The sequence below is a fragment of the Squalius cephalus genome (assembly GCF_949319135.1).
Source record: "Squalius cephalus genome assembly, chromosome: 12".
Taxonomy (NCBI): Eukaryota; Metazoa; Chordata; class Actinopteri; order Cypriniformes; family Leuciscidae; genus Squalius; species Squalius cephalus.
In genome coordinates, this window is record NC_137133.1 from 27,693,601 (window position 1) to 27,719,331 (window position 25,731).

Genomic DNA, 25,731 nt, shown 5'->3' on the forward strand with positions numbered 1-25,731 from the left:
TCTGTTCAGTCGTCTTAGATCCAGAATGGGTCTGAGACCCCCGTCTTTTTTGGGTACCAGAAAATATCTGCTGTACATGCCCCCTTCGCTCTGAGCCTGTGATAAGGGTTCTATAGCCCCTTTGCTCAGTAACTTCGCTATCTCGGCCCGAAGTAGGTGTGCAACCTCCTTTCTCACCGTAGTTTCGATTTGCGCCGCTTGGCGTTAAGGGCGTCGAACGAACTGTAGCGAATAGCCTCTTTCTATAATGTTCAGCACCCATTCTGATACCCCGGGAAGCTCTGTCCACGCTTTCGCGTGAGTGGCTAGGGGTAGAATGATATTCGGGCTCTGGTCGCGACCTAGTGGCGGGCAGAGAGCACCGGTGTGCTGTAACATGAACGCCGCGCTTGCAGCGCGTGAGACTGGGGGCGCGCTGATCACAGCGGGCAGCCTGCCTGCGCTCAGTTCTCCCACAGCGATGTGCTGAGAGAGAGCGAGCGGGGTGAACCTCATGGGGTTTATTATGTCTGTGAGCGAATGAGGGCGCGTGACATCGGGCCCATGCAAAACGCTGAGAACACCGTCTGTTTGTGCAGACTGTATGTGCGTTGGTTTCGTTTTTACAGAAACCGCGAGACATGTGGTGTGTAGTGTTTGCGGGCACTGGGACGTGGGCACAATCACTACATTTGGTGCACAATCGACATGAGTCGATTTTATTTGTGCGGGCCCTGTGTGGCGGGCCGTGTTTGTGTGTAGTAATGGGCACTGGGCAGTGGGCATTTTTATTACACTCATAACACCTTCGGCCGTGGCCGGAATACCAGAAAATACACTCTTTATGGGATTTATCTGGGTCGCCGTAAAAACGGCGTTTGTGTGCAGGCAAGCGGGCTGTGTTACCGACTTGTTTACTGCAGAATACACTGGAACAGTCGCAATTACTGGAACTGAACGAGCGAAAATTTTCGGTGGAAGTCCGGCCGCAGTGTGACTTGAACACCGTCGCTTTCCTAAGCTGGTTAGGAAGGCTTAGGGGCCTCGGGCTTTATCACAATCTTCGGCCGTGGCCCGCACGGCGGGGGGCGGCGGCCGGTGGAGCGAGAGCGCGGTCTCTGATCCCGGGTCTGACGGCGCTGTGGGGCGACAGCAGCTGATGGTTGCGGCTGGAAGCTGCGAGCAGACGGCTGTTTTGAGCGACCTGCTGCGGAGCTTGAGCGCTTAGGCAGGAAATGTTTCATGGCCTGCGATGTCTTCTGAACCTCAGCGAATCTGTCTGCGAAATCCTTGACAGAAGCTCCGAAGAGGCCAGCGGGGGAGACGGGGGCGTCGAGAAACGCAGAGCGCTCCGAGTCCGACATCTCCGAGAGCGTAAGCCACAGATGCCTTTCAGCCACGGTGATAGAGGCCATGTTCCGCCCTATGGCCTGCGCGGCGGATTTAGTGGCGCGAAGGGCGAGATCCGTCGCGCTTCTCAAATCCAGAAGGCTCACAGCTTCCGGTCCTTCCTCGTCCATTTTGCGGAGAAGGTTGGCCTGGAAGATCTGGAGTATGGCCATAGAATGAAGCGCCGAGACAGCCTGCCCGGCGGCGGTGTAATCGCGACCGTGCAAAGCTGACGTGGTGCGGCAGGCTTTAGATAGCAGCGCCGTCTTAGCGCGCCGTCCAGCGGAGGGCGGGCAAAGATGGGCGGCTACCGCTTCCTCGACGGGAGGGAGAGAGTGGTACCCTTTTTCCTTAGCACCGTCAACTACGGAGAATGCTGCGGACACGGGAGCACGCACTCTGGCTGAAAAAGGAGCGTTCCAAGACTTAGCGACCTCTTCGTGAAGCTCAGGAAGAAAGGGGGCTTGTCTTGAAGGCTGTGAAGCACGGTCCCTTTGCAGAAAACATCCGTCGAGACGGTTGTGCGCAGGCTGCTGGGGCGTCGACCACTCAAGGCCGAGGCTCTCGACGGCCTGCTCGAGCAGACGCATAAGCTCTGCTTCAATGCTGGCTCTTTTCCCAGGGGGCCGGTGAGAAGACGGTGCGAGGTCCGCGGAGCTCGACCAATCCTCACTGCCCGACGCTAGGAGAGAGCAACTGTCGTCCTCCTCACATACAGCTTCCTCGTAGTCCTCCGTGGCGGAAGTGGCGGCAGACCGCGGCCGCTGACCGGCAGCGAGAGACTCAGGTGAAGCAGGCGGCGAAGCTGGCGGGCGCACCGGCGAGCTTTCGCGGGATGGACGAGGTTCCGGGACCTGCTGAGCGCTGCGCTTTTTACGGCGCGGCAATGCAGCGGGCGAAGGCGCAGTCTCAGAGAAAAATGCCCGGCGAGTCCGCAGAGTCACCATCGGCATTAGCTCGCAGTGAGGGCAGCCGCCGTCAGCGAGCGCGAGAGCTGTGTGATCCTCACCCAGGCAGGAAACACAGATGACATGGTGGTCCCCGTCGCTGAGTGGAGCTTGGCATGAGCCACAGGATATACGAGGCATCTTGAAAAAGACGCTCGTGCTCTTTTAGAGAAAGATGTGTGTCGCGGTGGCGAACACACACAGCAGTAAAAGGATATATACGCCGGAAAGCGTGAGCAGGAACGGCGACTGAAGGCGGCGAGTTGTCGTCCAGCAGCTTCAGATGTGGCGCTAATCCCGCTGAGTGCTTCCTTCAGACGGCGCGGCTTCCTCTCTGGATCCAGCGATGCGTGAGCTTCGCTGAAGAGATGAAAAACTGGTCAAACCAGCCTCTCAAGGCTATATTTATAGTCGAGCCCCACCCTCTTTTGGCGGGACATGACGTATTGGGCGCGAAGCGCCCTCATTGGTTCCGACGTCATGAGGGTCCTCTCTCGATAGGCTGGTGCAGTTGCCGCAGAGCAGCCAATGGGCGCGCGAGCTGTCTCGCCCATGGCTGCAGGCTGCTGCAATGCGTTTTACATTATTGCAAAATTAAGGGTAATTTTTGGCTTCAATATCTCGTGGAAAAGAGGTTTTCCCCTAGCGTAAGATATTACGCAGTACGAGAGAACCTCTCGTAAGAGAACACCGCATTCTGTATACGTAAGCACGGAGGGCGCGTACTGGACAGAGCAGTGCCAAGGCTGGGTCTGCCTCCTCCAAGGGCAGCGCTTGCAGGTTCACTACCTGGTCTCGAAAGGGGGTGGTTGGAACCTTGGGCACATATCCAGGCCGGGGTCTCAGGATCACGTGAGAATTAGCCGGCCCGAACTCCAGGCACGCTTCGTCAACCGAAAATGCCTGCAGGTCCCCTACCCTCTTGATGGAGGCAATGCAACCAGGAGCGCTGTCTTAATTGACAGAAACTTAAGCTCCACTGATTGCAGAGGCTCAAAGGGAGCACTCTGCAGGGCAGTTAGAACCACTGAGAGGTCCCAAGAGGGTACGAGGGGAGGATGAGGAGGATTCAGTCTCCTCGCTCCCCTCAGGAACCTGATGATCAGGTCGTGCTTCCCCAGAGACTTACCATCGATTGCGTCGTGATGTGCGGCAATGGCGGCAACATACACTTTCAGGGTGGAGGGAGACAGCCTTTGCTCCAACCCTAGTTGCAGGAAGGAAAGCACGACACTGATCAGGCATTTCGTGGGTTCTTGATGTTTAGAAGAACACCAGTTGACGAAGAGGTTCCACTTCAACGCATAGGCATGTCTCGTGGACGATGCTCTAGCGAAAGTGATGGTAGCCACTAGGGGTGTAACGGTACGTGTATTCGTACCGAACCGTTTCGGTACAGGGCTTTCGGTTCGGTGCACGTGTGTACCGAATGACTGAATGCAATATTTTGTGTGCGGAACATAGGTACATTTTCGTGTTTCCACACGAACATATTAAGTGGCGGAAGTCTCCGCGTTCAGCGCAAATCCCGCCCTGCAGCTGATTCTAATGTTTTTTCCTATTAGACATTCTCTGGTTTTACCCGTGTTTTACCCGTCGTCACTGTAACAATGAAATAGACTGCATGGCGAAAAAAAGCTTTTCCGCTTCGTGTGCGCCGCCGCACTCTCCGTTCCGTGGCGTGCGCGCGCGCGCGCGCGTGTGTGTGTGTGTGTGTGTGTGTGTGTGTGTGTCGACGACCCGCTGCGCTCTCTGCTCAATGTTCGAGTCCGTGTTTGCGATGCGCGTTCTGCTCTGTCGTTAACGGCCCAAACACTCCAATCATGTACCGATCACGCACTGGAAAAGCAAAGTCCGCTCAAATAAGGTGAAATTTCTCAGTAGTAACTTAGATTTCTGTTTGCTGAGCTGGTATAGTCATGCTGGCAACAATGGTAAAATGACCTGCTCTGATCACATGCTCTGGTAATAATAGCTTTGTACTATAGCTTTGGACTATATTTTATTTAGATAATTATTAAAAAAGTGGAAAAAAAAAATCTTAAATTGATTATGTTGATTGATTATTGAAAAATAATAATACATTAATATATTTGTTTAATATTATTTTAATATAGGGCTATTTTCTGTTCCTGCACTGTAATCATAGTTATTTATTTATATTTTTCATTATATTTTATTATGTGATATTGGTTTGAGACTGAGAGTATTTTATTTAGTGGAGAACTTTGCAGCAGTATTTTATTTCTTATTCTTTTTTTATTTTATATCTATTTTATTATATTTTATTAAAAAGTGTTTAAAAAAGTGTAAACAAATTGTTAAAAAAAGTTTATAGTAATAAACAACCTGCAATTTAATGTTTGCATTTCTTTCCCTTACTGTACCGAAAATAAACCGAACCGTGACTTTAAAACCGAGGTACGTACCGAACCGTGATTTTTGTGTACCGTTACACCCCTAGTAGCCACCATCGCTGGTGGTAGGGTACTCAAACCTGCCTCGTCCCGTCCAGGAGCCACATGTGGAGGTTCCAAAGTTCGGGACGAGGGTGCCACAGGGTGCCCCGTCCCTGAGAAAGGAGGTCCTTCCTCAGAGGAGACAGGGCTAGCCCGAATGGGAGAACCGCGTACTGGTATGCCCGCCCCTCGAAAGCAAACCGAAGAAGCGGTCTGTGTCGAGGTAAAATGGAGACATGGAAGTAGGCGTACTTCAGGTCGATCGCTGCAAACCAATCCTGTGGCCGCACGCACTGGAGGATGTAAGCATCTTGAACGGCAGCCTGTGAAGGGAGCGGTTCAAGACACACAGGTCGAGGATTGGCCGTAACCCACCGGATTTCTTCGGTACAATGAAGTAAGGGCTGTAGAAGCCGGACTTCATTTCGGCTGGAGGGACAATCTCGAACGCACCCTTCGCCGGGACAGTCTGGGAAGTTCTAGCCAGGCCTCCAGAAACTGCGCCAGCGGGGTCATACGAACCACACACGTACCGTCAGTGGGGCAGCGAGGCTGAATGACCGGCCCAGGCGAGGGTGGCATAGCGGCCAGAGGAGGCCAGGGGAGGACCAGCGTCCCACGGGGCGTGCTCTGGCAGGGGTCTGGCGACAGAGGGGGATGAGAGGAGCGTGGCCCGTGGGTGGCGCGTGCTGTCATCCGAGAACTCTGAGACAGAGGGGGACGATAGTGGCGGGACCCGTGGGCGGCGTGCACTATGGTCCGGGAACTCTGTGTGCTCAGGATTGGGGGAATCAGTTCTTTCTTTAACCACATTAGGGTACTGCTTGTCGTTGGACGAGCAGCGGGGAGTGGAGAACAAAAGATTCTCCCCCGGCCCTCTACCGGGGGAAGGAGTGGCCCTGCTACCATCTCCTGAAAAGAACTGATCGCCTATCCTGAGCAGCCCATCTCAGGGGCGCCGCTTAGCCTGGCGTTTAGCGGGGCGCGGGGCCGGAGAGGGCTGTGGCGCCTTCCTGCGGCTTCCTCCACGACGCGGCCCGGGTGGAGGCTGCTGCTGGGGCCGTGCGGGAGGGGCGGGAGCCGCAGGAGGGCGCCCTCGGCGGCGAGCAGGCTGAGGATTCTGTGCCGACGGCTGGGTGGAGGCAGCAGCGGGCCATCGGGGCAGAATGTGCTTGATCGCCTCAGTCTGCTTCTGAGCGGTCGAGAACTGTTGGGCGAAGCACCGCCGAAGAGGCCGGCCTGGGATATGGGGGTGTTGAGCAGACGAGTCCGCTCGGCCTCCCGCATATCAGCCAGGTTCAGCCAGAGATGTCTCTCCTGGACCACAGCTGTGGACATCACCTGACCCAGGGAGCGTGCGGTCACCTTCGTCGCTCGCAGAGCAAGGTCGGTGGCGGCACGCAGCTCATCGAAGAGCCCTGAGTCAGTCCTGCCCTCGTGCATGTCCTTGAGCATCTGGGCCTGGTAGACCTGCAAGGTGGCCATGGCATGCAAAGAGGCCGCTGCCTGTCCCGCCGCTCTGTAAGACTTCGCCACCAGGGTAGACGAAAATCTACAGGCTTTGGATGGGTGCTTAGGGTCGCCACGCGATGAAGCGCCTTCCGGACACAGCTGTACCCAGTGTACCCACAAGCATCAGCCTTATCGAGGGGAGGAAAGGCGGAGAAGGTCGACGAACGATCGCGGGAAGACAATGGTGTCTTCCAGGGCTGCGTGACCTCCTCATGCACATCCGGGAAGAAAGGTATTGGGGTTGGACGCCGACGAGAGTCAGCAGCCGCACCCAAAAACCAATCGTCCAGCCGCGAGCGCACTGGGTCGGGTGGCGGGGACCACTCGAGCCCAATGGCCGCGGCTGCCCGGGAAAGCATGGCCGTCATCTCGGGATCTGACTCGGGCAATGCTGGCACACCCGAAGGCGGCAGCACAGCCGAATCGTCACTTCCCGATGACTCACGCCCACCTTGTGATGCAGTGATCGACACTGCATCCTCCTCTGGAGCGCCATACGAGATTCGCGGGGCCTCCGTGTAGGGACCAGCGATCTCAGTCTGGATGCTCGCGGGTACCAGCGCTGGAGAGGGGGGTGTGGACCGTGGACGAATCGGCGGTTTGTTCCACATCGTCACCCTCAGGTCACCCTGGCCACCAGCCGAAGTACCGCCTCTCGTGGAGACCGTAGATCGGGGTGTGGATGAGGGGACTCTCACTCGAGTGAGCTCATTGAGTCTCGACCGTAGCGCGGAGATGGTCATGTTCCCACAGTGAGAACATGAGTCATCCACAAGCGCTGCTTTAGCGTGATCAATGCCCAAACACACAAAGCAGCAATTGTGCCCATCAGAGGAAGAAACATTGCGACCACAACCAGAAGTGCACGGGCGAGGCATCTTTAAAAAGACGTGCCGCGTGCAATGCTCTTTTTGTGAGAGGAAAACTCTGCGGATGCTGAAGCGACCAGGGAGAAACACACTAGACTGGCAGATCACTGCACAGATCAGCAGGGTAATGTGCACTTGCTGGAGATCGCCGTCACACCAACACCGGAGAGTCGCTCGTCTCGAAGGGAAGAGAAAGAGTAAACTCAGGAATTATTGGCTTACAGGAGTGAAGAAAAGCTCTCGGCTCCGAAGCGAAAACATATCTGCATGTTGCCAGCGTACTTCCTTATCTCCGCCCCACGCAGGGGGTATATACGCTATGCAAATTCCGCAGACCCATGGCATTTCATTGCCATTGGCTCGTTTTATATACTCGAAGGTGATAGGCTTTCTAAGCAAACCCCATTCGTCGTCATCCGACATAACTTGGAGTGACCACGAAAGGGAACTACAATTTACTTCAAGGCAACATAATGGATGACATTCGTCTCATTCGTGGAGGTGGAAAAACAAATTCTTTGTGACATGCAAGATTTATTGTATAAAGATTTAAATTATGCAAAAGAAAAAGTATGAGTCTGCTGTTTTTGTAAATTTTAAGATTTTAATTTAAAATGTTTGCGATTTTAATATAAGTACATGGTTAAATATGTTACCACTTGCTTGAGCAACTTAATATATAATCTATATAGAAGTAGCCTAATGCATTGAATAATACCTTGTTTAAATTGTGTTTAAACGTTAATATGTCTATTAAATAGTGTACAGTATATGTGTACAAAGAGAATCAAACTGGTGACAAAACTTTCTTTAAATAAAAGTTGTTGATAACTTCTGGATTTGAAATACAAATAGTGAGTAAATGTTTTTGTGGTACAGCTGTGGATTAGTTGCGCACTGCATACGCAGCATATGTGAAAGCACTATAGTGCGTGCTGCTCCTGTACTGCATACGCACTGCACACAGAGTATGTGTGAAACGGGCGTTAGTCATTAGTCTCTCTGTATAAATAACCCTCATGTTCTCATTGTTCCCTGTCTAACTTTGATCTTGTTTTGCTACTGCTGTTCGTGTTCAAGTCATTGTTTATTTTGTTCAAGATTTCTTAATAAAAGCTGAACATGGGTTCTCAATTAAAAATTGCTTTCAGTGGACTGTGACATTATTATACACAGATCTGAAAATCGAATTTACCTCTACATGTGTTATTGATGCTGATGCAAAGACTTGAATTTGTTGCAATGAATCCATCCACACATGAGCAATTGTAACCTCCAATTACATTTGTACAGTTGGAATCTGGACCACATACAGATAGACTGTCCAGACATTCATTTATATCTATGGGGAAAAAAAATTTAAGTGATAATTAAAACAGTTGTCTTTAACACAAACAAAAAGACACGAAAAACATCTATCATCTAATGGCATTCATCTGTCTATATAAAAGGAAAATATAAACCAAGAAGGCAGAACTTGGAATATTTAAAGCACAAAAGGCCAGAACAAATGGAAACTTATCTCCTAAAGAATAAATGCTGGATAGAAATAGTATTTAAGCCCTAAATGAATAAGTCCAAACTGCATGTGCAAAAAGAAAAAAAAAAAAACCACAAAAAAAAAAATATGAATCACAAAGAGATTTGAATATGTATAATTTTTTAAGGAGAATATTTTTCCCCCCTAAAAATATATATACAGGTGCTGGTCATATAATTAGAATATCATCAAAAAGTTGATTTATTTCAGTTATTCCATTCAAAAAGTGAAACTTGTATATTATATAGACTCATTACATGCAAAGTGAGATATTTCAAGCCTTTATTTGTTATAATTTTGATGATTATGGCTTACAGCTTGTGAAAACCACAAAATCAAAATCTCAGAAAATTAGAATATTACATGAAATCACACAGTAATTACACAGTAATCCCATGGTCATTGAACCAGGTTTTGGTTATTTTGGCAGTGTGGGCAGGTGCAAATCCTGCTGGAAAATGAAGGAAGCATCTCCATAAAGCTTGTCTGCTGAAGGAAGCATGAACTGCTCTGGAAATGTCCTGGTAGACGGCTGCGTTGAGTGGACAGCACAGTGGACCAACACCAGCCGATGACATGGCTCCCCAAACCAACACAGACTGTGGAAACTTCACACTGGACTTCAAGCATCTTGGATTGTGTGCCTCTCCATTCTTCCTCCAGACTCTGGGACTTTGGTTTCCAAATGAGATGCAAAATTTGCTCTCATCAGAAAAGAGGACTTTGGTCCACTGTGCTTTATTAAATCCAGAGTCAACGCAGCCGTCTACCAGGACAAGTTCAGAGCACTTCATGCTTCCTTCATTTTCCAGCAGGATTTGCACCTGCCCACACTGCCAAAAGAACCAAAACCTGGTTCAATGACCATGGGATTACTGTGTAATTACTGTGTGATTTCATGTAATATTCTAATTTTCTGAGATTTTGATTTTGTGGTTTTCACAAGCTGTAAGCCATAATCATCAAAATTATAACAAATAAAGGCTTGAGATATCTCACTTTGCATGTAATGAGTCTATATAATATACAAGTTTCACTTTAACGGAATTACTGAAATAAATCAACTTTTTGATGATATTCTAATTATATGACCAGCACCTGTAAACAAACAATGATTATTGACATACTTGATAAAGACATATTTCAAATTATGTAGCAATCTAAAAATGACATCTTTTTGAGCAGTTTCCAATAAACAATACCTCGAAAACCATGAGAGAAAATATGACAGAGCAAACTTACCAATGCATGGATTACTTTTGGTATTCGCCTTATTCGCTTCTGAGACGTAATATCCTTCCCAACAAAAGCATGAGAAGCTTCCAATGTAATTGTAACAGTGAGAGTTTGGCCCACACACTGATACTGAGTCAAGACATTCATCCATATCTGGAAAAAAAAAAAAAGAATTTGGTACAGGGAAAGGTTTCATGTGACAAAAGATTTAAGCACAACAAATGTTAGCTGTTCAGAGCTTCATCTGTCAATCATACCTCTGCATGGGTTACTGCTGTTTATAGGGAGGTTTGGGTCGGTTACATTATATCCACTCTTGCACGAGCAATTGTAACTCCCAACAGTGTTGTTGCAGATTGAGTTTGGACCACAGACCTCTGATCTCTCAACACATCCACCCACATCTTTAGTAAAGGAAAGTTATGGAAAAAAGAACAGTTTGGGTCACTCATTCATACCTGAATGTCAACATATTCTTTGGCATCTTTACAACAGAATGCTTTATTTACAAAAACATTATATCCAAAGACTAAGAATTACATGCTAATTATTATAAACTCATGCTAATTATTCAAGGTTAGAGTAAACAAAAATATAAATATAAAATGTACCTCTACATGTGTTATTGATGCTGATGGTGAGACTTGAGTTTGTTGCTGTGAATCCATCTAAACATGAGCAATTGTAACTTCCTATTTCATTTGTACAGTTGGAGTCTGGACCACATACAGATGGACTGACCAGACATTCATTTATATCTAGAGGGGAAAATATTTTAAATTTGTATTAATACATACAATTATAAACACATAAAACATGAAAGACAAATGGTATCTCACAATATATACATTAACATAATAACTATACAAAAAGAATACGGATTGAGAAAGTATATCAACATTTTTTTTTAAACAAACGACTACAAAATTTAGATTTTGAAAAGCAGCATGTACAACAGAAACAAACTAACAATTATACACCTCCCAAAACTCATTTTCTTTATCATGAATTTGTAATATAAGCTTTTTCCTGTCAATCATACCTCTGCATGTGTTATTGCTGTTTATAAGGAGGTTTGGGTCTGTTACATTATATCCACTCTTGCACGAGCAATTGTAACTCCCAACAGTGTTGTTGCAGATTGAGTTTGGACCACAGACCTCTGATCTCTCAACACATCCACCCACATCTTAATTAAAGGAAAGTTATGGAAAAAAGAACAGTTTGGGTCACTCATTCATATGTAAATAAATGCGAATGATATGTTTACAAAAATGATATAAAAGAACAATTACATGGAATAACTCTAGCTTATTATATTCAAAAAATTAGAGTAAACAAATCTGAATATAAAATGTACCTCTACATGTGTTATTGATGCTGATGGTGAGATTTGAGTTAGTTACAGTGAATCTATCCAAACATGAGCAATTGTAACTTCCTATTTCATTTGTACAGTTGGAATCTGGACCACATACAGATGGACTAAACAGACATTCATCTATATCTATGGGAGGGAAACACAATATTATTAAAAGAACCAATTATTTAAAAAAGAAAATTAATTTCCTGCTATTATATTTACAACAGCAAGAGTTCGACCCACACACTGATGGTGAGTCAAAACATTCTTAAATATCTGACATAAAATAATTAATAAAGTGAAAGGTTAACAGAAGGTTCAGACAGTGCAAACAGTAACAGTGTTCAGAGCTTCAGCTGTCAATCATACCTCTACATGTGTTATTGATGCTGATGGTGAGACTTGAGTTTGTTGCTGTGAATCCATCTAAACATGAGCAATTGTAACTTCCTATTTCATTTGTGCAGTTGGAGTCTGGACCACATACAGACGGACTGACCAGACATTCATTTATATCTATGGGGGAAAAAAATTAAAGTGATAATTAAAACAGTTTTCTTTAACACAAACAAAAAGACACGAAAAACATCTATCATCTAATGGCATTCATCTGTCTATATAAAAGGAAAATATAAACCAAGAAGGCAGAACTTGGAATATTTAAAGCACAAAAGGCCAGAACAAATGGAAACTTATCTCCTAAAGAATAAATGCTGGATAGAAATAGTATTTAAGCCCTAAATGAATAAGTCCAAACTGCATGTGCAAAAAAAAAAAAAAAAATTATGAATCACAAAGAGGTTTGAGTATGTATAATTTAAGGAAAATATTTTTTCCCCCTAAAAATATATATAAACAAACAATGATTATTGACATACTTGATAAAGACATATTTCAAATTATGTAGCAATCTAAAAATGACATCTTTTTGAGCAGTTTCCAATACACAAGACCTCGAAAACCATGAGAGAAAATATGACAGAGCAAACTTACCAATGCATGGATTACTTTTGGTATTCGCCTTATTCGCTTCTGAGACGTAATATCCTTCCCAACAAAAGCATGAGAAGCTTCCAATGTAATTGTAACAGTGAGAGTTTGGCCCACACACTGATATTGAGTCAAGACATTCATCAATATCTGAAAAAAAAAAAAATTGATACAGGGAAAGGTTTCATGTGACAAAAGATTTAAGCACAACAAATGTTAGCTGTTCAGAGCTTCATCTGTCAATCATACCTCTGCATGGGTTACTGCTGTTTATAGGGAGGTTTGGGTCTGTTACATTATATCCACTCTTGCACAAGCAATTGTAACTCCCAACAGTGTTGTTGCAGAATGAGTTTGGACCACAGACCTCTGATCTCTCAACACATCCACCCACATCTTTAGTAAAGGAAAGTTATGGAAAAAAGAACAGTTTGGGTCACTCATTCACACCTGAATGTCAACATATTCTTTGGCATCTTTACAACAGGATGCTTTATTTACAAAAACATTATATCCAAAGATTAAGAATGACATGCTAATTATTATAAACTCATGCTAATTATTCAAGGTTAGAGTAAACAAAAATATAAATATAAAATGTACCTCTACATGTGTTATTGATGCTGATGGTGAGACTTGAGTTTGTTGCTGTGAATCCATCTAAACATGAGCAATTGTAACTTCCTATTTCATTTGTGCAGTTGGAGTCTGGACCACATACAGATGGACTGACCAGACATTCATTTATATCTAGAGGGGAAAATATTTTAAATTTGTATTAAAACATACAATTATAAACACATAAAACATGAAAGACAAATGGTATCTCTCAATATATACATTAACATAATAACTATACAAAAAGAATACGGATTGAGAAAGTATATCAAATTTTTTTTTTAAACAAACGACTACAAAATGTAGATTTTGAAAAGCAGCATGTACAACAGAAACAAACTAACAATTATACACCTCCCAAAACTCATTTTCTTTAACATGAATTTGTAATATAAGCTTTTTCCTGTCAATCATACCTCTGCATGTGTTATTGCTGTTTATAGGGAGGTTTGGGTCTGTTACATTATATCCACTCTTGCACGAGCAATTGTAACTCCCAACAGTGTTGTTGCAGATTGAGTTTGGACCACAGACCTCTGATCTCTCAACACATCCACCCACATCTTAATTAAAGGAAAGTTATGGAAAAAAGAACAGTTTGGGTCACTCATTCACACCTGAATGTCAACATATTCTTTGGCATCTTTACAACAGGATGCTTTATTTACAAAAACATTATATCCAAAGATTAAGAATTACATGCTAATTATTATAAACTCATGCTAATTATTCAAGGTTAGAGTAAACAAAAATATAAATATAAAATGTACCTCTACATGTGTTATTGATGCTGATGGTGAGATTTGAGTTAGTTACAGTGAATCTATCCAAACATGAGCAATTGTAACTTCCTATTTCATTTGTACAGTTGGAATCTGGACCACATACAGATGGACTAAACAGACATTCATCTATATCTATGGGAGGGAAACACAATATTATTAAAAGAACCAATTATTTAAAAAAGAAAATAAATTTCCTGCTATTATATTTACAACAGCAAGAGTTCGACCCACACACTGATGGTGAGTCAAAACATTCTTAAATATCTGACATAAAATAATTAATAAAGTGAAAGGTTAACAGAAGGTTCAGACAGTGCAAACAGTAACAGTGTTCAGAGCTTCAGCTGTCAATCATACCTCTACATGTATTATTGTTGCTGATGGTGAGATTTGAGTTTGTTGCTGTGAATCCATCTAAACATGAGCAATTGTAACTTCCTATTTCATTTGTGCAGTTGGAGTCTGGACCACATACAGACGGACTGACCAGACATTCATTTATATCTATGGGGGAAAAAAATTAAAGTGATAATTAAAACAGTTTTCTTTAACACAAACAAAAAGACACGAAAAACATCTATCATCTAATGGCATTCATCTGTCTATATAAAAGGAAAATATAAACCAAGAAGGCAGAACTTGGAATATTTAAAGCACAAAAGGCCAGAACAAATGGAAACTTATCTCCTAAAGAATAAATGCTGGATAGAAATAGTATTTAAGCCCTAAATGAATAAGTCCAAACTGCATGTGCAAAAAAAAAAAAAAAAATTATGAATCACAAAGAGGTTTGAGTATGTATAATTTAAGGAAAATATTTTTTCCCCCTAAAAATATATATAAACAAACAATGATTATTGACATACTTGATAAAGACATATTTCAAATTATGTAGCAATCTAAAAATGACATCTTTTTGAGCAGTTTCCAATACACAAGACCTCGAAAACCATGAGAGAAAATATGACAGAGCAAACTTACCAATGCATGGATTACTTTTGGTATTCGCCTTATTCGCTTCTGAGACGTAATATCCTTCCCAACAAAAGCATGAGAAGCTTCCAATGTAATTGTAACAGTGAGAGTTTGGCCCACACACTGATACTGAGTCAAGACATTCATCAATATCTGAAAAAAAAAAAATTTGATACAGGGAAAGGTTTCATGTGACAAAAGATTTAAGCACAACAAATGTTAGCTGTTCAGAGCTTCATCTGTCAATCATACCTCTGCATGGGTTACTGCTGTTTATAGGGAGGTTTGGGTCTGTTACATTATATCCACTCTTGCACAAGCAATTGTAACTCCCAACAGTGTTGTTGCAGAATGAGTTTGGACCACAGACCTCTGATCTCTCAACACATCCACCCACATCTTTAGTAAAGGAAAGTTATGGAAAAAAGAACAGTTTGGGTCACTCATTCACACCTGAATGTCAACATATTCTTTGGCATCTTTACAACAGGATGCTTTATTTACAAAAACATTATATCCAAAGATTAAGAATGACATGCTAATTATTATAAACTCATGCTAATTATTCAAGGTTAGAGTAAACAAAAATATAAATATAAAATGTACCTCTACATGTGTTATTGATGCTGATGGTGAGACTTGAGTTTGTTGCTGTGAATCCATCTAAACATGAGCAATTGTAACTTCCTATTTCATTTGTGCAGTTGGAGTCTGGACCACATACAGATGGACTGACCAGACATTCATTTATATCTAGAGGGGAAAATATTTTAAATTTGTATTAAAACATACAATTATAAACACATAAAACATGAAAGACAAATGGTATCTCTCAATATATACATTAACATAATAACTATACAAAAAGAATACGGATTGAGAAAGTATATCACATTTTTTTTTTAAACAAACGACTACAAAATGTAGATTTTGAAAAGCAGCATGTACAACAGAAACAAACTAACAATTATACACCTCCCAAAACTCATTTTCTTTAACATGAATTTGTAATATAAGCTTTTTCCTGTCAATCATACCTCTGCATGTGTTATTGCTGTTTATAGGGAGGTTTGGGTCTGTTACATTATATCCACTCTTGCACGAGCAATTGTAACTCCCAACAGTGTTGTTGCAGATTGAGTTTGGACCACAGACCTCTGATCTCTCAACACATCCACCCACATCTTAATTAAAGGAAAGTTATGGAAAAAAGAACAGTTTGGGTCACTCATTCACACCTGAATGTCAACATATTCTTTGGCATCTTTACAACAGGATGCTTTATTTACAAAAACATTATATCCAAAGATTAAGAATTACATGCTAATTATTATAAACTCATGCTAATTATTCAAGGTTAGAGTAAACAAAAATATAAATATAAAATGTACCTCTACATGTGTTATTGATGCTGATGGTGAGATTTGAGTTAGTTACAGTGAATCTATCCAAACATGAGCAATTGTAACTTCCTATTTCATTTGTACAGTTGGAATCTGGACCACATACAGATGGACTAAACAGACATTCATCTATATCTATGGGAGGGAAACACAATATTATTAAAAGAACCAATTATTTAAAAAAGAAAATAAATTTCCTGCTATTATATTTACAACAGCAAGAGTTCGACCCACACACTGATGGTGAGTCAAAACATTCTTAAATATCTGACATAAAATAATTAATAAAGTGAAAGGTTAACAGAAGGTTCAGACAGTGCAAACAGTAACAGTGTTCAGAGCTTCAGCTGTCAATCATACCTCTACATGTGTTATTGATGCTGATGGTGAGACTTGAGTTTGTTGCTGTGAATCCATCTAAACATGAGCAATTGTAACTTCCTATTTCATTTGTGCAGTTGGAGTCTGGACCACATACAGACGGACTGACCAGACATTCATTTATATCTATGGGGGAAAAAAATTAAAGTGATAATTAAAACAGTTTTCTTTAACACAAACAAAAAGACACGAAAAACATCTATCATCTAATGGCATTCATCTGTCTATATAAAAGGAAAATATAAACCAAGAAGGCAGAACTTGGAATATTTAAAGCACAAAAGGCCAGAACAAATGGAAACTTATCTCCTAAAGAATAAATGCTGGATAGAAATAGTATTTAAGCCCTAAATGAATAAGTCCAAACTGCATGTGCAAAAAAAAAAAAAAAAATTATGAATCACAAAGAGGTTTGAGTATGTATAATTTAAGGAAAATATTTTTTCCCCCTAAAAATATATATAAACAAACAATGATTATTGACATACTTGATAAAGACATATTTCAAATTATGTAGCAATCTAAAAATGACATCTTTTTGAGCAGTTTCCAATACACAAGACCTCGAAAACCATGAGAGAAAATATGACAGAGCAAACTTACCAATGCATGGATTACTTTTGGTATTCGCCTTATTCGCTTCTGAGACGTAATATCCTTCCCAACAAAAGCATGAGAAGCTTCCAATGTAATTGTAACAGTGAGAGTTTGGCCCACACACTGATACTGAGTCAAGACATTCATCAATATCTGAAAAAAAAAAAAATTGATACAGGGAAAGGTTTCATGTGACAAAAGATTTAAGCACAACAAATGTTAGCTGTTCAGAGCTTCATCTGTCAATCATACCTCTGCATGGGTTACTGCTGTTTATAGGGAGGTTTGGGTCTGTTACATTATATCCACTCTTGCACAAGCAATTGTAACTCCCAACAGTGTTGTTGCAGAATGAGTTTGGACCACAGACCTCTGATCTCTCAACACATCCACCCACATCTTTAGTAAAGGAAAGTTATGGAAAAAAGAACAGTTTGGGTCACTCATTCACACCTGAATGTCAACATATTCTTTGGCATCTTTACAACAGGATGCTTTATTTACAAAAACATTATATCCAAAGATTAAGAATGACATGCTAATTATTATAAACTCATGCTAATTATTCAAGGTTAGAGTAAACAAAAATATAAATATAAAATGTACCTCTACATGTGTTATTGATGCTGATGGTGAGACTTGAGTTTGTTGCTGTGAATCCATCTAAACATGAGCAATTGTAACTTCCTATTTCATTTGTGCAGTTGGAGTCTGGACCACATACAGACGGACTGACCAGACATTCATTTATATCTATGGGGGAAAATATTTTAAATTTGTATTAAAACATACAATTATAAACACATAAAACATGAAAGACAAATGGTATCTCTCAATATATACATTAACATAATAACTATACAAAAAGAATACGGATTGAGAAAGTATATCAAATTTTTTTTTTAAACAAACGACTACAAAATGTAGATTTTGAAAAGCAGCATGTACAACAGAAACAAACTAACAATTATACACCTCCCAAAACTCATTTTCTTTAACATGAATTTGTAATATAAGCTTTTTCCTGTCAATCATACCTCTGCATGTGTTATTGCTGTTTATAGGGAGGTTTGGGTCTGTTACATTATATCCACTCTTGCACGAGCAATTGTAACTCCCAACAGTGTTGTTGCAGATTGAGTTTGGACCACAGACCTCTGATCTCTCAACACATCCACCCACATCTTAATTAAAGGAAAGTTATGGAAAAAAGAACAGTTTGGGTCACTCATTCACACCTGAATGTCAACATATTCTTTGGCATCTTTACAACAGGATGCTTTATTTACAAAAACATTATATCCAAAGATTAAGAATTACATGCTAATTATTATAAACTCATGCTAATTATTCAAGGTTAGAGTAAACAAAAATATAAATATAAAATGTACCTCTACATGTGTTATTGATGCTGATGGTGAGATTTGAGTTAGTTACAGTGAATCTATCCAAACATGAGCAATTGTAACTTCCTATTTCATTTGTACAGTTGGAATCTGGACCACATACAGATGGACTAAACAGACATTCATCTATATCTATGGGAGGGAAACACAATATTATTAAAAGAACCAATTATTTAAAAAAGAAAATAAATTTCCTGCTATTATATTTACAACAGCAAGAGTTCGACCCACACACTGATGGTGAGTCAAAACATTCTTAAATATCTGACATAAAATAATTAATAAAGTGAAAGGTTAACAGAAGGTTCAGACAGTGCAAACAGTAACAGTGTTCAGAGCTTCAGCTGTCAATCATACCTCTACATGTGTTATTGATGCTGATGGTGAGACTTGAGTTTGTTGCTGTGAATCCATCTAAACATGAGCAATTGTAACTTCCTATTTCATTTGTGCAGTTGGAGTCTGGACCACATACAGATGGACTGACCAGACATTCATTTATATCTATGGGGGAAAAAAATTAAAGTGATAATTAAAACAGTTTTCTTTAACACAAACAAAAAGACACGAAAAACATCTATCATCTAATGGCATGCATCTGTCTATATAAAAGGAAAATATAAACCAAGAAGGCAGAACTTGGAATATTTAAAGCACAAAAGGCCAGAACAAATGGAAACGTATCTCCTAAAGAATAAATGCTGGATAGAAATAGTATTTAAGCCCTAAATGAATAAGTCCAAACTGCATGTGCAAAAAAAAAAAAAAAAAAAAAAAAAAAATTATGAATCACAAAGAGGTTTGAGTATGTATATTTTAAGGAGAATATTTTTTTCCCCTAAAAATATATATAAACAAACAATGATTATTGACATACTTGATAAAGACATATTTCAAATTATGTAGCAATCTAAAAATGACATCTTTTTGAGCAGTTTCCAATACACAATACCTCGAAAACTATGAGAGAAAATATGACAGAGCAAACTTACCAATGCATGGATTACTTTTGGTATTCGCCTTATTCGCTTCTGAGACGTAATATCCTTCCCAACAAAAGCATGAGAAGCTTCCAATGTAATTGTAACAGTGAGAGTTTGGCCCACACACTGATACTGAGTCAAGACATTCATCAATATCTGAAAAAAAAAGAAAAAATTGGTACAGGGAAAGGTTTCATGTGACAAAAGATTTAAGCACAACAAATGTTAGCTGTTCAGAGCTTCATCTGTCAATCATACCTCTGCATGTGTTATTGCTGTTTATAGGGAGGTTTGGGTCTGTTACATTATATCCACTCTTGCACAAGCAATTGTAACTCCCAACAGTGTTGTTGCAGAATGAGTTTGGACCACAGACCTCTGATCTCTCAACACATCCACCCACATCTTTAGTAAAGGAAAGTTATGGAAAAAAGAACAGTTTGGGTCACTCATTCACACCTGAATGTCAACATATTCTTTGGCATCTTTACAACAGGATGCTTTATTTACAAAAACATTATATCCAAAGATTAAGAATTACATGCTAATTATTATAAACTCATGCTAATTATTCAAGGTTAGAGTAAACAAAAATATAAATATAAAATGTACCTCTACATGTGTTATTGATGCTGATGGTGAGACTTGAGTTTGTTGCTGTGAATCCATCTAAACATGAGCAATTGTAACTTCCTATTTCATTTGTACAGTTGGAATCTGGACCACATACAGATGGACTAAACAGACATTCATCTATATCTATGGGAGGGAAACACAATATTATTAAAAGAACCAATTATTTAAAAAAGAAAATTAATTTCCTGCTATTATATTTACAACAGCAAGAGTTCGACCCACACACTGATGGGGAGTCAAAACATTCTTAAATATCTGACATAAAATAATTAATAAAGTGAAAGGTTAACAGAAGGTTCAGACAGTGCAAACAGTAACAAAGTGTTCAGAGCTTCAGCTGTCAATCATACCTCTACATGTGTTATTGATGCTGATGGTGAGACTTGAGTTTGTTGCTGTGAATCCATCTAAACATGAGCAATTGTAACTTCCTATTTCATTTGTGCAGTTGGAGTCTGGACCACATACAGATGGACTGACCAGACATTCATTTATATCTAGAGGGGAAAATATTTTAAATTTGTATTAAAACATACAATTATAAACACATAAAACATGAAAGACAAATGGTATCTCTCAATATATACATTAACATAATAACTATACAAAAAGAATACGGATTGAGAAAGTATATCAAATTTTTTTTTTAAACAAACGACTACAAAATGTCGATTTTGAAAAGCAGCATGTACAACAGAAACAAACTAACAATTATACACCTCCCAAAACTCATTTTCTTTAACATGAATTTGTAATATAAGCTTTTTCCTGTCAATCATACCTCTGCATGTGTTATTGCTGTTTATAGGGAGGTTTGGGTCTGTTACATTATATCCACTCTTGCACGAGCAATTGTAACTCCCAACAGTGTTGTTGCAGATTGAGTTTGGACCACAGACCTTTGATCTCTCAACACATCCACCCACATCTTAATTAAAGGAAAGTTATGGAAAAAAGAACAGTTTGGGTCACTTATTCACACCTGAATGTCAACATATTCTTTGGCATCTTTACAACAGGATGCTTTATTTACAAAAACATTATATCCAAAGATTAAGAATTACATGCTAATTATTATAAACTCATGCTAATTATTCAAGGTTAGAGTAAACAAAAATATAAATATAAAATGTACCTCTACATGTGTTATTGATGCTGATGGTGAGATTTGAGTTAGTTACAGTGAATCTATCCAAACATGAGCAATTGTAACTTCCTATTTCATTTGTACAGTTGGAATCTGGACCACATACAGATGGACTAAACAGACATTCATCTATATCTATGGGAGGGAAACACAATATTATTAAAAGAACCAATTATTTAAAAAAGAAAATTAATTTCCTGCTATTATATTTACAACAGCAAGAGTTCGACCCACACACTGATGGTGAGTCAAAACATTCTTAAATATCTGACATAAAATAATTAATAAAGTGAAAGGTTAACAGAAGGTTCAGACAGTGCAAACAGTAACAAAGTGTTCAGAGCTTCAGCTGTCAATCATACCTCTGCATGGGTTTTTGCTGTTTATAGGGAGGTTTGGGTCTGTTACATTATATCCACTCATGCAGGAGCAATTGTAACTCCCAACAGTGTTGTTGCAGATTGAGTTTGGACCACAGACCTCTGATCTCTCAACACATCCACCCACATCTTTAGTTAACAGAATATACAGGAAAAAAATAGTTTGAATCACTCATTCTTGCAGTATATGAAGGTCAAAAATTATGTCCCAAGTCCGAAACACTGAAATTACGATACTGTGTAAGTTTACAATTCAAGACAAAATGTACAAATTAGCATTTCAGTACATTGAAAAAACTTTAATTGATTTTCAATAATGAAAAGGCCACTTCCGATGAATGATCATTTGGCTTTCTGTTGTGCAACCAGTATTATTGTGGTGGTTATCTGTATATTTCAAGGTTAAAATACAGATTTTGGTAGTAAGTAGGTATATTAACAAAATAATTTAATAATAAAAAAATAAAAAAATAATAATAATAATATTAATATTATTAAACAGTATTCATTCATTCATTCATAATTATTTTACAGTATTCATTTTACTAGTAGCTGTCAGAATTTCACTGTAAAAAATACTGTGACAATGATAATATAGCCTATATATTATCATTATATATATATATATATATATATATATATATATATATATATATATATATATATATATATATATATATATATATATATATATATATATACACAGATGTGGCCTTTAAAAATGCGCGTCTCAGAGAGAAGAATGCCACGAGCACTTCCGAAATTCTGCGGGATCGTGCAGAAGGGGGATTAGATGTTGGACGCAGGAAATACTAAAACCTGTAGATGGCAGTCGTGTTTCATGTGGCCATACTGAGTTGAAGTATGACGAAGACAATGTTTTCTTTTGCCAGTTACATAAACAGTCACATATTCTTCATAAAAATCCGACTCAAACGCGCATCATTTGTCTTATTTTTTTTCTGTGTACTTACAGTAGAAGAGACGTGATGTAGGCTATGATAACTGAGTCTTATAACACAATAATTTGCGAAGACCTTTGAAGAGACCGAGATCATTTGCGCAATATCATTATCTAATTTTACATTTAGTTCATTTTTGCATCTTAACGTTTTAAATAGTTTTAACATGGTTGTAATGCGCTTTTCTGCATTACTGTACAGGGGTGCGTTCTCCGATAACGTTGTCTCTTAGCGCGCTACGAAGACTCAAAAGGTACACCTTAACTACAGGTATACCTTTCCTACGTGTGTTCTCCGAACTATACCTTAGGATGTTGCTTAAGGTAAACCTTCTTAAGTTCGACCTTAGCAGGCGCTGTCCATGGTGGAGGCGCTGAATAGGTTGATATCGATGCCTCGATGATCGATTGTGCGCTCTTTCCTTCACAGCGGTATAGGTAAAGTATTGAGAAAACAATGTTCTTTATAAAGAAGCGTTTTAGAAATAGTACAAACTGCATTTATCGGGGCTAATTGAAATATGTACATGCAGAAATAAATATGAGTATGTGTTTATAATTTAGCAAGTGTGCAATCCCAAACCCTCACGGCCATAAGTGTGTAAATGTTCTCCACAACGTATGCTGATTATCCACCAGCCATGTAGTTGACATACACTAACTGGCTTCGCGGACGGCGCCGTCTTTGATTTAAAACAAGTAGCCTACTCGCTGTCTTACTGCCATAGCTATAAAGTTTGTGTAAACTCATCTTTCTTTATATAGACTCCTAAGCCTTTTCTGTCAAATGGTTCGCCAGCTGATGTGCCTTAGGATAGTAATTAAAAAAGCTAACAACCATTAGTGTGGAAACTTTATTAATGAAAACACTTCCATACACTGTAGGCTATAACAACTTAAGTATTTTATGTGTAAAATTTTAAAGTAAAGTAAAAATGTAATTGTAATACTAAATCAGATTTTATATTAAATGTTCATATAAAATTTTCTATGTGTAATTAAACTGCGATGTAAAAAAGCTTTTTGCGTAGTGGTGGCCACTAGCGGTATGAACCGTCAGCGGCGATAAGGTATAGCTAAGAGCGCTCCAGACCAACCTTACGAACGTATGACTTACAGAAGGTATACTTAACTAAGAAGGTTTCGGAAACCACGTATTAACGATAAGGTACTTCTTAAGGTACAACTTAAGAACGACGTAGCGTTAAGGTAGTTTCGGAGAACGCACCCCAGTACTTTTTATATTATCATGTTTCCCTTATAGGCGTCGATTTCGGTGGGGACGGTGGGTATGGCGTCATTTTTTTGTCAAATGTTATGAGCGTGTAAGACATGCTCACGAGCACATTATGTTATTTCACACGCGCAAAAATGAACCTTCAGCTGGCATGATAAAAGTAGGCTACTCGCGCACAAATTCAACAACCGAGAGGTGTACAGGTAGCTGCGAGCGAGCACCTGGCATACTCTCATAGGTTAACTCTGCTTGTACAGTGGAATCCTGCTCGCGCGCAGCGGGCTTCTGCTCGCGGAGTGCTGTTTTGCTCGCGCAGTGGATTTCTGCTCGCTCAGCTGATTTCTGCTCCCTCGAGTCTACACGACTTTTGACAATTTGGGGGCGGAAACCAAGGAGGGCACTGACCCTCTTATGATTGGTCACTTTCATCATGGAAAATCTTGGGAAATTATAACCCCGCCCAACTTCAGACGCAGCGCGAGTCACTCAGCTCGCTCTGCTAGTCCGGTTATCTCTGTATATTTTAGGCAACGAAATATGTGATAAAACACCTTATACTAACTATTTTCGTTTTCATTTAAAGAAATCTTAAACATGATAGCCACACAAATGTGGTTCATGCAACGCGTATTGATTATATTCACTGCACATAACATTTGCCTATTAAAAAAAAACGAAATATAAAACACAAACCTGCCTCTTTTCGTTTTAAATATAATATAAAAACATTAAACATTTTAATATGGTCCAGGCAATATGTGCATTTGTACTAAACAACAGATTTTGCAGTAAACAACATACAGTTTTTAAATTTTTAAATACATTATTACAATTTAAAATGACAAAACTCAACCCAGTCTCTTTTTGTTAAATTTCAGTTTTATCAATATTAGCCATAAGTAAAAGGTATAAGAAGCTATACAAATAAAGCAAACAATTCAGTCAAACATACAAAGTCAGCGCTAGTCTAACCATACAACGATGACCGGGCGCTCGGCGCTCATGTACCCCGCGCTGGAACAGCCTTTCCTCGGCTATAGTCGTTCTGACGTTCGCCGCTTTCTCTGGCGTCTCTGTAGTGGTTAAACATGAGATATAATTCGTCTTGTGTATATCTAACGGGCGATTTTTGGTCTCGTGAATCTATAATTTATTCCCTGGCCAATCGTTTTGGCTGAGGGGAAGTTTCATAACTTTATAAGCTATTTAACACCATTGTATGGTTTTACTAGAGCGCTGACTTTGTGTGTTTGACTGAATTGTTTGCTTTATTTGTATAGCTTCTTATACCTTTTACTTATACTTTTATAATGGCTAATATTGATAAAACTGAAATTTAACAAAAAGAGACTGGGTTGAGTTTTGTCATTTTAAATTGTAGGCTAATAATGTATTTAAAAATTTAAAAACTGTAATGTTGTTTACTGCAAAATCTGTTGTTTAGTACAAATGCACATATTGCCTGGACCATATTAAAATGTTTAATGTTTTTATATTATATTTAAAACGAAAAGAGGCAGGTTTGTGTTTTATATTTCGTTTTTTTTAATAGGCAAACGTTATGTGCAGTGAATATAATCAATACGCGTTGCATGAACCACATTTGTGTGGCTATCATGTTTAAGATTGCTTTAAATGAAACGAAAATAGTTAGTATAAGGTGTTTTATCACATATTTCGTTGCCTAAAATATACAGAGATGACCGGACTAGCAGAGCGAGCTGAGTGACTCGCGCTGCGTCTGAAGGTGGGCGGGGTTAGGATTTCCCAAGATTTTCCATGATGAAAGTGACCAATCATAAGAGGGTCAGTGCCCTCCTTGGTTTCCGCCCCCAAATTGTCAAAAGTCGTGTAGACTCGAGGGAGCAGAAATCAGCTGAGCGAGCAGAAATCCACTGCGCGAGCAAAACAGCACTCCGCGAGCAGAAGCCCGCTGCG

The 25,731-nt window shown here is 40.1% G+C and overlaps 1 protein-coding gene across 1 annotated transcript in view; it reads right to left on the minus strand.

Moving 5' to 3' along the window:
* The window catches only part of LOC307168919 (uncharacterized protein), a gene marked incomplete at its 5' end in the record, with an annotated part of 46,221 nt that extends 24,583 nt beyond the window's left edge, over nt 1-21,638 (minus strand). The window contains 25 exons of the mRNA XM_079889224.1: nt 8,351-8,497; nt 9,938-10,084; nt 10,189-10,335; nt 10,543-10,689; nt 10,974-11,120; nt 11,292-11,438; nt 11,664-11,810; nt 12,288-12,434; nt 12,534-12,680; nt 12,888-13,034; nt 13,319-13,465; nt 13,673-13,819; nt 14,045-14,191; nt 14,669-14,815; nt 14,915-15,061; nt 15,269-15,415; nt 15,700-15,846; nt 16,054-16,200; nt 16,426-16,572; nt 17,050-17,196; nt 17,296-17,442; nt 17,650-17,796; nt 18,081-18,227; nt 18,435-18,581; nt 21,578-21,638. Coding sequence (XP_079745350.1) covers nt 8,351-8,497; nt 9,938-10,084; nt 10,189-10,335; nt 10,543-10,689; nt 10,974-11,120; nt 11,292-11,438; nt 11,664-11,810; nt 12,288-12,434; nt 12,534-12,680; nt 12,888-13,034; nt 13,319-13,465; nt 13,673-13,819; nt 14,045-14,191; nt 14,669-14,815; nt 14,915-15,061; nt 15,269-15,415; nt 15,700-15,846; nt 16,054-16,200; nt 16,426-16,572; nt 17,050-17,196; nt 17,296-17,442; nt 17,650-17,796; nt 18,081-18,227; nt 18,435-18,581; nt 21,578-21,638 — 3,589 coding nt within the window. The remainder of the gene's footprint in view (nt 1-8,350; nt 8,498-9,937; nt 10,085-10,188; nt 10,336-10,542; nt 10,690-10,973; nt 11,121-11,291; nt 11,439-11,663; nt 11,811-12,287; nt 12,435-12,533; nt 12,681-12,887; nt 13,035-13,318; nt 13,466-13,672; nt 13,820-14,044; nt 14,192-14,668; nt 14,816-14,914; nt 15,062-15,268; nt 15,416-15,699; nt 15,847-16,053; nt 16,201-16,425; nt 16,573-17,049; nt 17,197-17,295; nt 17,443-17,649; nt 17,797-18,080; nt 18,228-18,434; nt 18,582-21,577) is intronic.
* Between the last annotated feature and the right edge of the window lie 4,093 nt (nt 21,639-25,731).